Source organism: Solea senegalensis, linkage group LG14 (assembly GCF_019176455.1).
Source record: "Solea senegalensis isolate Sse05_10M linkage group LG14, IFAPA_SoseM_1, whole genome shotgun sequence".
Taxonomy (NCBI): domain Eukaryota; kingdom Metazoa; phylum Chordata; class Actinopteri; order Pleuronectiformes; family Soleidae; genus Solea; species Solea senegalensis.
In genome coordinates, this window is record NC_058034.1 from 24,488,840 (window position 1) to 24,505,659 (window position 16,820).

General features: G+C 38.3%; 1 protein-coding gene across 2 annotated transcripts; it reads right to left on the reverse strand.

Annotated features, from left to right (window-relative positions):
* Window positions 1-3,683: 3,683 nt before the first annotated feature.
* LOC122781291 (kynurenine--oxoglutarate transaminase 3-like) lies at window positions 3,684-15,436 on the reverse strand. Of its 2 annotated transcripts, none has more exons than XM_044044928.1 (14): window positions 15,354-15,436; window positions 14,234-14,341; window positions 10,782-10,843; window positions 10,150-10,294; window positions 8,696-8,845; window positions 8,520-8,606; window positions 8,319-8,441; window positions 7,818-7,938; window positions 6,163-6,239; window positions 5,984-6,073; window positions 5,713-5,899; window positions 5,141-5,214; window positions 4,982-5,068; window positions 3,684-4,913 (listed from the first exon to the last, which is right to left on the reverse strand). In XM_044044928.1, the coding sequence occupies exons 2-14, from the start codon at window positions 14,321-14,323 to the stop codon at window positions 4,857-4,859; spliced, it is 1,350 nt and encodes a 449-aa protein (XP_043900863.1). In that variant the 5' UTR covers window positions 14,324-14,341; window positions 15,354-15,436; the 3' UTR covers window positions 3,684-4,856. The 2 variants fall into 2 exon arrangements, with proteins under 2 accessions (XP_043900863.1, XP_043900864.1); XM_044044929.1 differs by having other exon boundaries at window positions 14,234-14,324; window positions 15,354-15,431.
* Window positions 15,437-16,820: the final 1,384 nt, after the last annotated feature.

Here is a 16,820-nt window from a genome sequence, read left to right on the forward strand (position 1 = left end):
TTCGTCCTCTATTTTTGATTTTCTGTGCCAGTCCGTGTCCAGTGGAGAGCGTCGCCGCGGTCTGTTAAAGTGTGTCCTGCTTCACTGTGCTGCAGAGGAAACGTTTTCATTAACATCAGCCGTGAAAAAGCTGCGTCCTCCTGAACTCGTCCCGCAGTAAAACTCACTGGCTGTCGACGCTGCAAAAAAAGTTCCTGTCCATCCACATCTCCAGAGTTTTTGGAGTATTTGGCAGTTTCAACAAGTTTGTTTGTGTTTGTTATTTTGGTGTCAGGAGGGGACGTCAGTCAGGTGAGCGCTGGCTAGGCCACTGCAGCTGCTATGTGTTGTTGCCTCACAGGAAGAAGGTCACTGGTTCAGATCCTGGTTGAACCAAAGGACTTTCTGTGTGGACGATTTAGGGATAACAGGACACACTAAAACGACCGTAGGTGTGAGAGTGAATGGTTGTTTGCAGGGTGATGCACAGGTGAGCTGTCCACGGTGTGACTCCGCCTCTTCACCCTCATGTCAACTAAAAATTCATCACTGATATGATCGATCACCCCCTCATGCGGTCTGCTCTTCTTTTTTTATGAATTGATAAAGAATGTGTTCCTTCGTTGTGTCGTTTAAAATGCATTTCCTGAAACACAAGGTACTTTTTTTAGTACCTGCTCTGGCGAGGTTCCAGCATGTACTCTGCGTGTACTACGTGCTACAGTACGCCGTACTGTAGATCAGTGAAAACGTGGGTTCATCTCCAACAATTACCAGGAAAAGGTCTAAAATCTCAGAGTGTGGTGTATTTAGCATCACATGTACTGTATTTCATTTCAAGTTCTACACCAATACTTTTAATCAACGGATTCTAATGAGTCAGTCACACTGAAAACAGCTGCTTTACAAGTCAGTGATGACTCCGCCCACGTTGAGTAGGTAATATTTTTGTAGTGGGAAACCAACCTAAACTGTGCCGTGCCGTGGCGAGCTGGGACCATAGTGGGAAAAAGGGCCATCAAAAATAACCCATGAATGAAAGCACTTTAAAATGCACAATGATACGTAAAACCACCATCACTTAAATTACCACAGCTATCACATGACTAAAAACCTACTGCTGTTATTCTGGACTCCATCACAGAGATGTTTATGGAAAAGGAAATGGATCTCTCGCCAAAGCAGACTGGCATCATTTGTTTTTGTGGTGGTTGCCATGACATCAGCCACCTACATGAATTCAAAGGTTCACATGGTGTATAGATGTTAATCTGGGGGGTTGGAGAGGGTGAGCAGAAATCAACGCCCCCTCCTCACCTCTCCCTTCTTCCCTCCAGCAGCAGCAGCAGCAGCGGCAGCACAATTTCATGCCAACTAGCTTGGAACGCTAACTATTAACTCTGAGGCTACAATTAAAAGCATTTCATCAGATTGTGCTCCTTCCTCCAGCAGATGAAGTGATGATTATGACGACAGCATGGGAGTAGCTGTGGTGTTTGGTGTTGACTGACCTGCTTCATGTGTGGAATCCAATCATCTGCCGCAGTACACTTATGCTACGTGGGTTTGAATTTGACAGGAAATAATGTGCTCGATTTCTAAAAGGAACACAAACTCCTACTCGTGTACACACATTTTAAAGTTCACACTTTAAATGTCACCTCCTGAGCAGCCAACGTGAACAATCCTACAGATACTTTGCAGCAAACTAACAAAAAAACCTCAAGAAAATGTCAATATTTAGTGTAGAAAATAAGTTTTATCTTACAACAAATCAGAGAATGTCCAACAAATACAAATAACACACTATAAGTGAGAGAAGATAACAATTAATCTAATCTTTTAGCAACAATAATAAACCAAATGGAGGGATGCATATGACCAAACTGCTGCAGTGAATAACAGCAAAATATAAAACAGTGTGGACATGTGTCAGTCGTAGTAGTCTTCAATACATTTTCATAATGTTTGCAAAGACTCTGAGACACATTTTTCAGAATCTGTGTTCATAATAATAGGTTTATTCTCAGCAATGACTCCCTGACAGATTCAGCCATCCCATGTCACAGCATTTAAGGTCGACTTTCTACTTTTACATAAAGGGTCAAATACAAAGAGTTTGCTGTTGTTCTTTTTCTCAATGGAAAGAATAATAATAATAACAATAAAGACTGTGAAACTCATTTGTTGTTTCAGTTTTAGGTACTGTGTCTCCCTCTAGTGGCCGTGGGGAGCAATAAACACCATGAGTCACTGTATGTGTAGATCTGCTAACAAACAGAGGACATGGTCCAGAAAACGTACTGAAAGGTCGCAGTGGGAAAAACAGAATTGGAACTGAAAACTTTAATCATGATGGCTGCATTCCATTCAGGTGAGTCACTCCTCGCTCGGCCAAAGGTGAAGAAGCTGTGAGCCGCCAATCATTTTATGAAATAAAAGCTGTGAAGTTTGTTTCACGTCTACGAGGTTTAAAAAAACAATTATTAAGAACGTTGAAAATGTAATAACCACACGCAACATAAATGTTTTTACATTGTACAGATGCAGCTGTGATTAACTTAGCTGTAGTTTATTGTCCAGATTAAGCAAACCCTCCTGGCCCTTATTGTCTCTCTCGTCCTGTAACTGAAAACCTGCTGAAGCAATGTTAGCTCAGCGAGCTAAAATATGCTTATCTGACGTCACTGACACGTTTTGCACAAGAAACATGGCATGCAGTTATGAACAGTTTGTGGATTTAATCATGTTTTTTGGTTTATTTAAAGAAATATTAAATAGAATTATTTGTAAGCTAGCACAAAAGCTTGAGACGTAGTTTAGTCCTCGTCTTTAGCTCGCTGAAATATGCAAGTGTGTCTGAATTAGCTCATAAAGCTGAACCTTTAGAACGGTTCGTGAAATCCACCGAGACTTTATTTTATTAAATACAATAATATATAACATTGTTAGTGAGTGAAGACAATAAGTTGACACGTCAACAGGGAACTACAGCAATTTATAGCTCGCTAAAGTATAGCTAGCTAAAATACAGCTAGTTCATCAGACTTTGCTGATAAACGTATTATTTATAAATAATTCTGATTTGGAAATGTTATTAAATCAATTTATCACAGCCAATAATGTAATTTGGTTATCCTGTCAGAACCACTGAGATATGAGAAAAAATAAAGCAGCGTTTCCAGACTTTTTATGTGGGGACCAACTGTTTAAACATGGCAAACTATTGTGACCCAAATCACAATTGTGACAAGTAAATTTGTACATAATAAAGCAACTGATTTACAGCCATTTCTGTGACACATTATAATTATTTCTAATAAATGTTTGATACATTAATCACCCTAGTTATATTATCTTGGAACTTTTCCTAAATCACACCCTATTTAACAGTGAAAAAGTGATGGAACCCTTTTAAACTTTCAATAATTGAGCTTCCTCCTCTAAGGAGCCACACTTCCCACTTAAAGAACCTCTGCTGTAAAGTGAAGGCCGACATAAGGCACTTGAATTTCTGTGACATCGATTTTACTGGTAAGGAAAGCAGATAAAGTGCAAGCATGAAGCATTTAATGCTTTTCAGGATTGCATTTCACTGCCGTGGCACTGGCACAGAGGTAACAATATACACGGATTTGGTTGCACTTTGTGGAAAAGGGCTTTGAAAAGGCTGAGGAGAAGAAAAAAAGCAGAACTCTCGGGAGGACAAACGGACTCGGTTTGTTTATTAACTGCACCGATTTTGAGAAACCACACTTTCTACACACAACAAACAAATTAAGAGAAACGAAATATGAACACGGTATAAAGGTCCATGTAGTTTGCCTTTCATCTTCACATGATGTGAGATGGTAATAGTAAAAGAAACTGAGCGTCTAATGTGAACCCGCTAAGAAAATATCAGTAAGAGTGGAATGTAGTGACGGTGAATTGACGAGTCAATTAAGTCAAAGTTAAAGTCACATCACGTACATGTTCAGATTTGAAAAAACGGAATTGACGGCCCAAATTTAGTGTTTTTCAACCTTTTTTGAGCCATGGTACTTTTTTCATTGAAAAAATCACGAGACACACCACCAGCCGAAAATGTTAAAAAGTGAAACTGTAGCTCAACAATAATTCTCGTCAAAGTGTCTTGCTGTGGAATCAATTCACGTGTTCTCTGTTTTCGTTTGGAGATGGCGTTTAAGCTCACTTGGGACCACAGCACTGTTGGATAGCTTTTCACCAAGCGCAACGGAGCTTTCGCTGTACCGCCTCGAGACTTTTGTCCAGGGTCCAGTTTCAAAAACCTCTCCATCACTGTCACCGCCACCTGTCGCATCCAAGCGTTAATAATTCTCTTGTCTCAAAGTACAAGGCAATTAGCTACCTGCTGCCACCTACTGAGATGGAAAAGTATTAAATGATTAACTCTGCCAGTCACTAGACAGCACAGACACTCGTTCTTTAGACCAATTAGGTGAAATTGGATCATTTCCCACGGCACACCTGACAATATCTCACTGGCTGAAAAACACTGCCCTAATTAAGACAAAAAGCCACAGAAAAAAAGAGAGTCTGGATGTTCCTCCATTGTTCTCAGTTGAAACACAAGCCTGACCATTCAGGCTTTACCATTCCAAACTGAACCGTACCATGATGGAAACACAGAAAGAAGTGTGTGTCCTGAGTGGGGAAATGTGTGAGTGGCAGATGACATCATCATGAAAGCACCAGGCTGTCAGACAAGGATGACTTCCATGTATGTGTGAGTGCTACGTTATAAAATGATACACTTCAAAGTGTTGGAATACATAATAAGAGAAAAATCACAGTCAAATCACAGTTCTTAGTCCTCCTCCTCCTCCTCCTCCTCCTCCTGACACAGCAGCACTTTAACCCTTAGTCCAGTTTTTCAGGATGTTTCCTGCGGCTTCGATGGTTTCGTCTTGCTGTTGATGGAAAAACAAATGAACATTATGAAGATGTTGTTTTTCTTTTTTAACACTCGTTTATTTACCTTGATGAAGCAAAAACGAATATATTTCTCAAAGTGCTTCTTGGACTCATCTCCAACAAACGCTGTGACTGGAATGGCTGCCAGTTTCTGGAAAAGATAAAATAGAACGTGAGTGACACACGTGCTGTGTATGGTAGGAACCAAACTCATTTAATTCACCTTTTCTTTGATCATCCATTTCACAAACTTGTAGTCATAGGCTTCATCGTCGCCCATATGTGACAGATCCTGATCTACAACAAATACAAAACACAGATAAATACTCGGAATACTTTGAATTCAAGTTTCTTGTGCACATACACTCTCCGGCCACTTTGTTAGGTACACCTGTTCAACTGCTTTTTAATCCCAATCATCCAGTCATGCACATGTCACATGTAAATAAGTGGTGGCACTTATTTTTCTCCACTTAAATATTTGACATTTCTACATAAAAATATCGTAAACAACAACACTGGTGTAATTTTGTTTTTGTACTGAAATTGTTACCAACACTTTACATCCATAGAGTTGTGTATTTCTAATGAAAATGTAAATGACAGTTCCACTTCAATTCAACTTTTAATGATGTAATCAGCTTGTTATGTTTTACATAGGGATTGCCTTTCAAAATAGTGAAAATAGCCATAAATATTTAACTTTGCAATTCTGTAAAACCCTTTCTATAGTCAATAACATTATCTTTTAGTTTTTCTATGCGTGCAAAATAAATCAATATTTTCCAAACTCACTGAGAGACGTGACATCCACCAGCATGAAGTAGCCTCCCTCTGGGATAACAGGTGTCATGCCAGCCTCCTGCATGATGGTGGCCATGCGGTCCCTCTTCCCTTGCAGTTCTTCTGCCAGTGAGGTGAAGTAGCACTCAGGCTGACCCATCAGGTCATAGTTCAGGTTCAAACCTTGTGCCACAGCTTCCTGTAGGTAGAAATAGACACACTTGAAAATGCGTGAATTTAATTGTACTTTAAGTCCATTTTTGAAGGAGCTTCGTAGACTGGCCTGTAAAGGTGTTGGACAGGTGTAGAGCGTATTCTGCATCACGGTTTGTAGGTGCTTCATCAAGTGCTCGGGTCCGATGGACCAACCAAGCTTGGAGACACAAGTTGAACTCTGTCATGTACTCAAAGTGATGGTGGCGAGTGTTTGACAGAGAGTTGTACAATGCACACTTTTCTCACCTTCCATCCAGTTACACTGAATGTTTTCCCTGCACTGCCGATGGTGATCGTTCTGTCCCACATTCCAGGCAGAGTGGCTGTAGACAAAGAAACAACAACCCGTTACAAATACAAATATGAATGCAACTCCAGCAACAAAATACTCCACAAACATTCACTACCTGAAATCTGGGAATGTGATTGGTTGTCCTTTCACCGTTCATATGTAAATAAGTGTGGCGGAATAGTGAAGACACAAAGTGTGCCTCTGTTGTTCTCACAGGAAGCATATACAGTATATTTCACAAAAATGAATGGATTCAGGAAACTGAAATGGTAGAGTGTGTTGAAAGATCATTTTCAATGCTGCATTGTGAAAGGCTCAAATTTGAACCTTTAAGTGTAAACCAGTGCATATGGGTATCTAGTAATGTAAATCTTCACAGTTTCATACTGAAATTATACACAATTGGTGTATCTACTGCCTCTCAGAAGCTGCTGCTTTGTCGTCTTTCTCTCTCCACTGCTTGTGTTATTTTGTCACCCATTTTCTTTTTAATTTAGTCTTAGCCTTGTTTCAAATGTCATATTTAGTCTTTTCTTAACAAAAACATTACTTTTCTGATTTTCTGATTTCAGTCACACTCAAATCTCAAATACTGATCAAATGTTACTATAATTATCTGAGAAAAAGTCACTTGTGCAACACTGATAAAAGTGTCTGGGCGAAAGGTCACATGGTGTTCAAAACCTACTATGAAAGTCAATCTTTAGTTTAGACAGGTGTAACTGAGCACAGGTGTTACGTCGTGTCATGACGTCATAGTACGATGTCATCGCTGACTCTGTAAACAAGCTTGATTGAAAGTATGAGTCACGTGAGGTTCAGTCAGGGCGGCTTTCTGTTGCAGCGACAGAGTCGCACCAACAGCACACGCCAGAAATATAGCTGCTGCACATCAACTTGTTCAGAGTATTGTGAATGCCTAACAGCTAGATATCTGTCTCTTTATTTTATTGACCAAAATAAAGAGATTGTTGAAGCCATCATGTAATTCTTTTGTTAAGCCACCAGAGGGGGGCATTGGGTTTGAAAGGACATTTAGGTAGGTCATTCATCATCCTCCGTACCTGTGCACGGGATGTAAATAAATGCATTTTATTCAAAAGAACCACTTACGATTGGACATTGATTACGTATTTGATACTGAACACGCACACGTTCCGGAATGCTGATCAAATCCTCACACAAAAGAGCCAAAATGTACCGTTTTTTAATGGTAAAAGGACAATACCGAAATATTTTATCTTAGTTTTTATTTAATGCAAAACATTTTAGTCTCCTCTTTTTTCATCAACAATAATGCATGTTAACATAGCATTAGTGTTTTGTGACATTGACGCATCGACCAAAATACACAGCCTGGAAGTGCATCAAACAACATACAGTAATTACTGCATGGTCCAGCTATGAGTGCATAATGGTAAGTGCATATCTATACCCTCTTGGCCCATGAAAAAAATATAAATAAATAAATGATAATAAAAAAAGGACCTCAGTTATGTTGTTAAGCGAATATCTCCAACATACCTGTGTATGAGTTTTCCTAAGGCTCAGAGAGAGGCACCTAACAGGCACAATTTTGGTCAGACAATTGATTAAATATAAATCATACCAATTTTGATATGCTGGTTTCCCCTGTAGATGAGCCACTCATACACCTCGTCGCTGAAGCACAGAGTGTCGTGTTTTATACACAGGTCAGCGATCATCTGCAGCTCATCTCTGCTAAAAATCTGCAGGAATGAAAACAGAAACGACTGAAACTGCGTACGTGTTCGGGTCATTACATTAAGCGTTTATTTCAGGTGGGCATTTTTAGCAAAAATGCTATTTGAATATTCAAAGGCATTATCCATTGAATATTTGAATATTCTAAACTCCAGTGCATGAGAGCCAGTGAAAGTACTGCAGGGTTCACAGCGTGTTGAGCTAAGAGGAGCAGCTTCAAGATGCATTCAAGAAACAGCTAACATATCATCACCTCTGCACTCTTAGGAGTAGAGAGATTTGTTTTTGTGAATGCTATCACTGATAAAACATTTGTTTACAAATAGACACGGTAACTGATTTAATTTGTCCAACATAACACAAGGTGACCATGATGTATACTTGCCTTTCCTATAGGATTGTTTGGTGTGTTGATGATGATGGCCTTTGTCTTGGAGTTGAATTTACTGGAAAGCTCCTCCGGATCAAGAAACCAGTCAGCACTTGTGATTGTCTTCTTTCCAGGCTTCTGTTGAGTTGTAGTAGAGTAAACTCTGTAAACATGGAACATGTTCGTCAAACAGCGGCTCATTTAAATTGAACTTACAAGGCGTAGCGGTATCAGCACAGGCTTGGCTCCGGCCATTCGTACCATAGGTACGTAGCAATCGAAGAAAGGTTCTATTATGATGACCTAGGCGGAAAAGCACTGTAAATACTGGGAGCATGTTTCTGAATTCAAAGACAAATACAGATGTGAGAGAGGTGAGGGCGTGCGTGTACCTCGTCTCCCTCCTCCACCAGCGCTTGCATGGTGCTGAACAAGGAACCGTAACCTCCGACTGTGACCAGGATATCTTTGAAAGGGTCGATGTGCCGTCCGTAGACTTTTCCATAAACCTGAGCGAGGGCTTTCACCAGTGAGGGATGACCCTAATATTCAGTATAAACACAAGATGTAAAGGAGTAACAGGACAGTGAATATATTGAAACTGTGGAATTAACTGCATAAATGTCAGAATGTTCATTTTAAGTGTTGGAAGGGGAAAAAAATCTAATACAGAGCAAATACATGCAAAATACTTCAGAAACATCACTATTGTTTTTTTTATTTTCAATTAAAACTGATTATGAAGGCTCTTAGCTTGCACTTGCCACTCCAGCTACAACTAACAATTCTTTTCATAATAGATTATAACAATCTGCTGATTACTTTTTCCATTAATCGATCATTTCTTTGGTCCATAAAATGGCAGGAAATTATAAAAAAAATGTTGATCAGTGTTTCCCAAACCAGAAGATCTAGTCTTATTTTGTCCACACTAAAATTCTCCAGTTTTGATGATTTCTTTATTATATGGAGCAAACAACCCAGTGAATATTCACATTTAAGAGCGTGAAAAATCATACAGCTTGTATTAATTACTAAAGGGATACTCCATGACCACAAAGTTTTTACATCATTGTCATTGAACACATCACACATCAGGGCTCCATATATCTGATAAGAGAAGGTGAATAACACCAAATAAACAAACAATGCTAAACTGTAGTTAGTATAGTTTGTTGGTTTGGTTAGATAGTTTTCACCTCCTATATAGTAAACACATGGGTCTCATTTGTATATTTGTACATACATATACTGTGTATATATGTGTATATATATTTATACATACATATATATATATATATATGTATACAAATATAATTTGGTCTTACATTATTTAAAAACCTTCCCCATCAAATTGAGTTTAATCCTTCTAAACTTCAGAAAAGTGTGTGAATTGAATGACCAACATAAACATGTGACACCTGTGTGATTTTCAGTGTGTGTGTGTGTGTGCGAGGAGAGCTAGAATAACCATATATGATCATGCTTCCTTTCCAGTAGGTCAGGATGTGTTTACTCATTCATTCAGTCCTGGTTTCAGGCTCCAGAAAGGAAACTTGTGTTATTTTTGGCACCGTCAGCAGTGCAAGTGTCTAAACTTTAAACAGGTGACAGACAACAGAACTATTATTAGCTCTGGTTCATACGCATAGCTCTTTAATTATATTTCTAAATGCAGAGTAAAATATAAAATAAGCATGATGACAATTTTCAAGTAATGAAATGTGCATATCATTCAATTGTACATGCCACTAGAAACAAATGGCTGACACATGAGGTCCAGTAATCTTACATGTTGTTATCATGTTGTTTTACTGTATGTCACACTGTGTGAGATGTTGCTTACAAAGCCTCTGGTGTACTGGTTTATCTTGTCCACGGATGCGGCTTTTGCCAGAGCCTCTTTGACATAAGAAGGTGGGGGGATGTCGGGGTACCCTTGACCGAGGTTCACTATGGACGGGTCTGCTGCCACTGAAGTAAACGCCACCCTGAGTCGACAGAAAAATAAACTCATAACTGGACAGAACACATCTCATGCTGTCGTGTCTGACGAGCAAAAAGAATCAGACAAAAATGTTTTCAAAAAAACTCTAGCGCATACACATTCGTTCATTTTAATTTTAAGAAGGTGTAAAAATGATTAGGGCTGGGTAATATGGGAATACATAATTCCATATCTATCATGATACAAATTAAATCAATATTTCTGTCAAACTATACTATAAGGTATATGTGCTTGCAGAAGTGAAGTTTCTTAAATGCATCTCGAAGCCACACATTTCAACACTTGAGTTGAAAGTTATTACTTTCTTCAAATAAACCCTCTCTGTTTTTCTCCCAAACTTTTACACAGTTTTTTTACATATGTGTATATTGTGCAAAAAACAAAATAAACTAAACTAATTGTCATTATAACTCAGAATTCCTCTTCTTCATTGTCATAAACACAGGTGGAAGTTTAATTCTGTCACTTACCAGACATTTTTGTCCAGTCCTTCAATTCTTTTGGAGTGGGTGTGTCGTGATGTCATCGTACACTGTGAGATGAAACCACATCACAGGGGATTAAGTCGACAATTAAGAACAAGAAGTTGTTGTGTTTAACTGTGAAGTGAAATACTGGATCAGCCTGTTCAGTTAGACAAGTTCAGAGCTGGTGGTGTTCAATAACATTCAGGGCTTTGCGTCGCTGACTGTTTGCAAAGGCACAAGAAATCTGATTGGCTGTATCCTGAATAAGATATTTTCATATATGATACATACTAGGGATGGGCGATCATTTCTGGTATTTATCACGGTAACGACAAAAATGACGATAGATAAACGCCAATTCAGCCTTATCTTTTTGACAATAAATCTATCACCAAAATGATAATAAAGCAGTGATGTTGCTAGCTTTTCAATGCGATGTGTCCTGGGACCCAAGGGTGGTCTTTTAGATGGGTCCCAGGGAAAAATCATCTCATTTTCAATGACCTTTTGGCTGACCACACATAATTAATATGTCTCTTTCACATGCTTAATAATCACTTCCCCACACAGATATTCAACATACAAATAGACAATGAGGGAAAACAAGAACTCTATAAGAAGAAAAGGCACTTCTTTTTTTGAACCCATACAGAGTTGTTTATATTACTCTGATTCACTTTAAGTCAGACCTATCTTAAATGTAGATCTTAATATATTTGACATAAGCTAACTGAATGGATGGAAACGAGCGCAATGACTGGCCGAAGTCTTTTCCCAGCAGGCTAAAGTTGCTAAAGTTGCTAAAGTTAGAGCCACAGACTGTAGTTTGAAGTGACACGTCGGAATAGCGTAGCGTAATTTAATGTCAAAATGCGCAGAGGTTGGCAGGTGTGTGTAGGCTCTGTTGCAATGGGGCAGCACAATTACTTTATGTGCACTGCTTGCGCACATATGTACGTCATCAATGGGAATGTATCGTTTTTAACGTGGGATGACATATTCTTACCCTGGGGAATGTTTTTGACATATCGCCCATCCCTACACATATATATCATATAATATATATTAGATTTCTTAATTTATTAACAATATAAATAACTGCAGGTGCAGGAAAAAAAGAAAAATTAGAGCTGCTGAGATTTAAGAGTGCATTCTTTTAAGAGAGCAGGAGGTGCACGATGCCACTGCGGTCAAGCCAGCCGTAGTTCGCGCTTGCCTGGTCAAATCAGCCGCAAATCTACTAACGTTTACTGTAATCGTAATGAAACGGCACTGAAGAGCTGGGAGTGACTGTGAGGAGTTCAAGATTCATACTGCTGGACTGAGTAGTATGCAGCGGCAGCGCCGGAGAGCAACAACTGGAAACAACACCCCAGTGTTATTTATGTATTCATTTATTTATTTATTTATTTAAACTTTGTTTACACACCGAAACAGAGGATTCCGCCAGAAAACTCAAAGAAGAAGAAGAAACGAAGAGAAAACTAGAAAGTAGTGAACTAAATACTTCCCAGACTACCTGCAAGCATAATATGAAGTACTTACACTGTGTACTTTTTGAGTAATCCTCTGTCGAAATCCTTAACAGAGGACAAGATTAAATCTATTTTGTCCTACTTCCACATGGAATAAAAAGCATATTTTCCATAAGTAGTCAGAGATTCACACACTATAGAACTTAGTACTTCCCAGACGACATACATTCATAATATAAAGTACATTTACTGTGTACCTTTTGAGTAATCCTCTGCCAAAATTCTTTACAGAAGACATGATTAAGTCAATTTTGTCCAAGTTGGACAGGGAATAAAAAGCTTATTTTACATAAGTTGTCAGTGATTCACGCACTATAGAACTTAGTACTTCCCAGACTACCTGCATTCATAATATGAAATACTTTTACTGTGTACTTTTTGAGTAATCCTGTCAAAATCATTACAGAGGACAAGATTAAGTCAATTTGTCCAAATTTGTCATGGAATAAAAGGCTTATTTTCTATAAGTAGTCAATGATTCACACACTATAGAACTTAGTACTTCCCAGACTACATACATTCATAGTATGAAGTACTTTTACTGTGTACTTTTTGAGTAATACTCTGTCGAAATCCTTAACAGAGGACAAGATTAAGTCAATTTTGTCCAATGTTTGTACAACTCTTCACAAAACTTCACACAACTCTATAGTGTGTGAATCAACGACTACTTATGTAAAATAAGCTTTTTATTCAATGTCCAAGATGGACAAAATTGACTTAATCATGTTCTATGTAAAGAATTTTGGCAGAGGATTACTCAAAAGGTACACAGTAAAAGTAGTTCTTATTATTCATGCAGGTAAGTTTGGGAAGTACTAAGTTCTATAGTGTGTGAATCTTGGACTACTAATGGAAAATAAGCTTTTTATTCCATGTCAAAGTAGGGCGAAATAGACTTAATCTTGTCCTCTGTAATGATTTTGACAGGATTACTCAAAAAGTACACAGTGTAAGTACTTTATATTATGCTTGCAGGTAGTCTGGGAAGTATTTAGTTCACTACTTTCTAGTTTTCTCTTCGTTTCTTCTTCTTTGAGTTTTCTGGCGGAATCCTCTGTTTCGGTGTGTAAACAAAATTTAAATAAATGAATATATAAATAAATAAATAACACTGGGGTGTTGTTCCCGGTTGTTGCTCTCCGGCGCTGCCGCTGCATACTACTCAGTCTAGCAGTATGAATCTTGAACTCCTCACAGTCACTCCCAGCTCTTCAGTGCCGTTTCATTACGATTACCGTAAACGTTAGTAGATTCGCGCACTAGACAAAAACGTGCGGCTGATTTGACCAGGCAAACGCGAACCACGGCTGGCTTGACCTCAGTGCGATGCGTGAGGACGTCTGCGTGTGCGTGTGTGTGTGTGTGTGTGAGTGAGCGACGGTGTACGGGGTGAGGGTGTTGTGATATGAAGCGAGAGAAGCGAAACTGTTTAGCCCACAGAAGTTTATAAATGTAGCAGAATAAGTGTTGGGGTTGTGATTGCTGTAATAAACACTCGGCATAAGTAGGCAAGACATATCCGTCCATATGTTTACCTGCCGTGTGGAGTTAATTGGGTCATTGAACCTGAAGCGAAGTGATACCTCTTCAGCCCTCTACGATCTCTAACTACGGTCGGGGAGCCGAGTATGAAAGTTTAACACCAAGCAGTTTGTTATATAAACTACTTAAATGATCTTTTATCACAACATTTACAAATAAATTCAACATTTAAAGGGAGTTGCCCATAGTTTATAACTTTCAGATCCTTTGTTTACATTTTTTACACAATAAAACTTTTTTTTTATCTCATCTCACAGAGAGCGACAGCAACAAACAGATATGAATATAAACATTACAACCACGACACACTTAAACCGTAAACACACATTTAACAAAGAAGCTACTTGATCACACCTGCATCGCATGTTTTCTTACCTGTGACGCACAAAACTTTCTTCTGCAGTTTATGTAAACTGAACGACGTGCAGATTTGATGGATTTCAGCACTTGCTGTGTGACGTTCATGCTGCAAGAGAATCAAAACTGTAAAAAAAAAAAAATCCTGTAAAAACGATTATTACAGCACCATTCAAATCTGATGTTGCACAATTTTTTAACTCTTACAAAGCCTGGAATTGTATATTTATACATAAAGTACTAATAAACAATCTAAATGATAACTAGTCTGTATTTTGGGCTTGTTTCCTCCTCTGTCCTTCATGAAAACAATCATGTGCCAAACCTGCTTGTATTGTTGAAACCTCTTGAGCACTTCCAACTAGATTAGTGGGAGGTGCATTTAGAAACACAAGTGTCCATAAGACTCTCTAATAATCACCTGAAATGATGCAGTGTCCTGTCATAATAAACCATTTAATATGACCATACCACCACATTAAAGGCATTTTAATCATGAGTCAAAAATCAAGTTTTTCTTTGACTGTTTTGTTGCTAAAAAAGAAAGTAGTACAACAGCAGGTGGCGCCATTGTGCGAGAGCTGATTAAGAAGAGCCTATATATTTTGTATCTGTGAAATCTGTTGTTGCCGTGTTAATCCAATCAAACATTGACTTTTAAAACCTCAAGTTTATCATTTCTTTCTGGCATACATGATACTGAATAACCTTATTTAACAGGCCATTTAAATGTGTCTATACAGTGTAAAAACCTAAATAAACTAACGAACTTTAACCAATACCTCATATAAACAGATGTACATTGTGTTTTCTTTCCTTTAAACGGAAAACGCAGGGAAAAAATACTGTCGGGAAAACTGTGTAGTTTGTTTGTTTAGTTAATGCATTCATGTTATATCTGTTCGGTTGTTTCAGCGGAAAATGTACATACGCTGATGTTAGCAACAGCCCAATGGGCTCACTGTGCTAACCTGCTAGCACCTCCAGGCTAGCTTCAGTCAACGTTTATTAGTCGGTCCGTTAGCTTTGTTTTTAGCATTAAATCGCAGTAGGTAGCGATGGGATTTGAACGTCCCTCTGTCAGAAACACGTACCATGAAGTGAAAGAGGTTAATGTGTTTGAAACACCACAACTTACTGATAAACTGTGTGGAGTGTCAACAAACAGTACCACCACTGACCGGACAGTCTCCTCGAGAGGAGCGGGGGGTGACGTCATTGGAAAGGCTGGACAAGGTGATGCTGCCTTCACGGTCGCTGTGAAATTAGTGCAATACTGCTCTAACTTCTCTAACACCTGACTAACGTAAAACAAAAAAAAACGCAACAATAATAAAAAGCACCCCCACGAAAGAAACACCAAAACCAGAGTCTCAGACTATAGAGGCTTGAAATTCTAAAAAAAAACATGTAGATTAGATTTGTACATTAGCAGCAAGAATGTGGGATAGCACTGATTTTAACAGACTGAAATAAAATGTGTCCCTGTTGCCGTGAATGATAAGACAATATCATTAACATATCTTTTATTATAATTATTTTCCAGAGTAAGTTTTAAAAAAAACAACAAAAAAAAACACATGAATGTACTAGCAATGGAGGAGTGTGTAAGTGAATGCAGCACTGACCATCTGTGATGTTCATTTTACATTTTACCCACACACACACACACACACACCACATCTGGAGGAGTACGACAGTATATTAGGGCCACATTGAGAAAAAAAAATTTACAATTCATTTTTTATGTCCTGATACTTGTGATGTTTGTGAAACCTATTCTAAAGTACAATTCCACTAAATGCTCCACAGCCCTCATTCACTTTTTCTGGTTTATTGTTGAGTGAAACACAAGTGTGGTGCACTCCAGCTGTTTTCGGTCCACATCAGCGTTAGCGGAAACACAAGCAGTATTGTATTATGTATTATTTTCTGTTTCCATTTTGAACAGTAGCAAAATAACTGGCCCCAACTGTTCTTTGGCACCCTTACGTTTGGGCACAGAGTAAACGACAGACAGACCAGGCAGCTTTTCTTAAAAGCGCCATCAGTTGAACGCAGAAGACAACGCTTCATTCAATTCAATGTGACCGTACCACTGAATGTCAAATTAACTTAAATTTTGAATGCTTGAATTACACGGGGAAGTTTATGTTAGCTATTCTAAGTGTGCTTACACTATTTTGTTGTTAAGTAGGATGTTTTCTATTGTTTTAATAAAAAAAAAGCCACCATGACACACTTGCTAAAGCCACCTAATTCTGTTAAAGAAGTAGTCATTTAGGTTATAAGTGTTTGTTTTTGTTAATTTAGTGAATTAAGTGTTTACTTTGACCAAACCAGAATTGATGATTTGTTGAGAGAGTGATATGTCAGTCAGGGATAATTTGGACCTTTAATATATTTAATATTTGTGTTTCTCTTTCTTTATACATTTATTGTATATTTATCTTAAATGTGAGTATGGATCGAATGCAACTGGTATATAACGTAATAAATGTAAAATTACAGTCAAGGTTTCAGACGCTATCTCACCTACTATCATCCAGTGCATGGAGAGTCAAGGAACAATGTTTGTATAAGGAACAGTTGCTTGATTGTAACT

Bases quoted from the DNA above. Each gene is read 5' to 3' on its own strand.
- LOC122781291 (XM_044044928.1), bottom strand. From the start codon at position 14,323: ATGAACGTCACACAGCAAGTGCTGAAATCCATCAAATCTGCACGTCGT. The intron at 6,240-7,817 runs GTATGATTTATA...CTTTGTCTACAG, and splicing joins AAACCAGCATATCAAAATTG to CCACTCTGCCTGGAATGTGG. The intron at 4,914-4,981 runs GTAAATAAACGA...TTCCATCAACAG, and splicing joins TTCGTTTTTGCTTCATCAAG to CAAGACGAAACCATCGAAGC.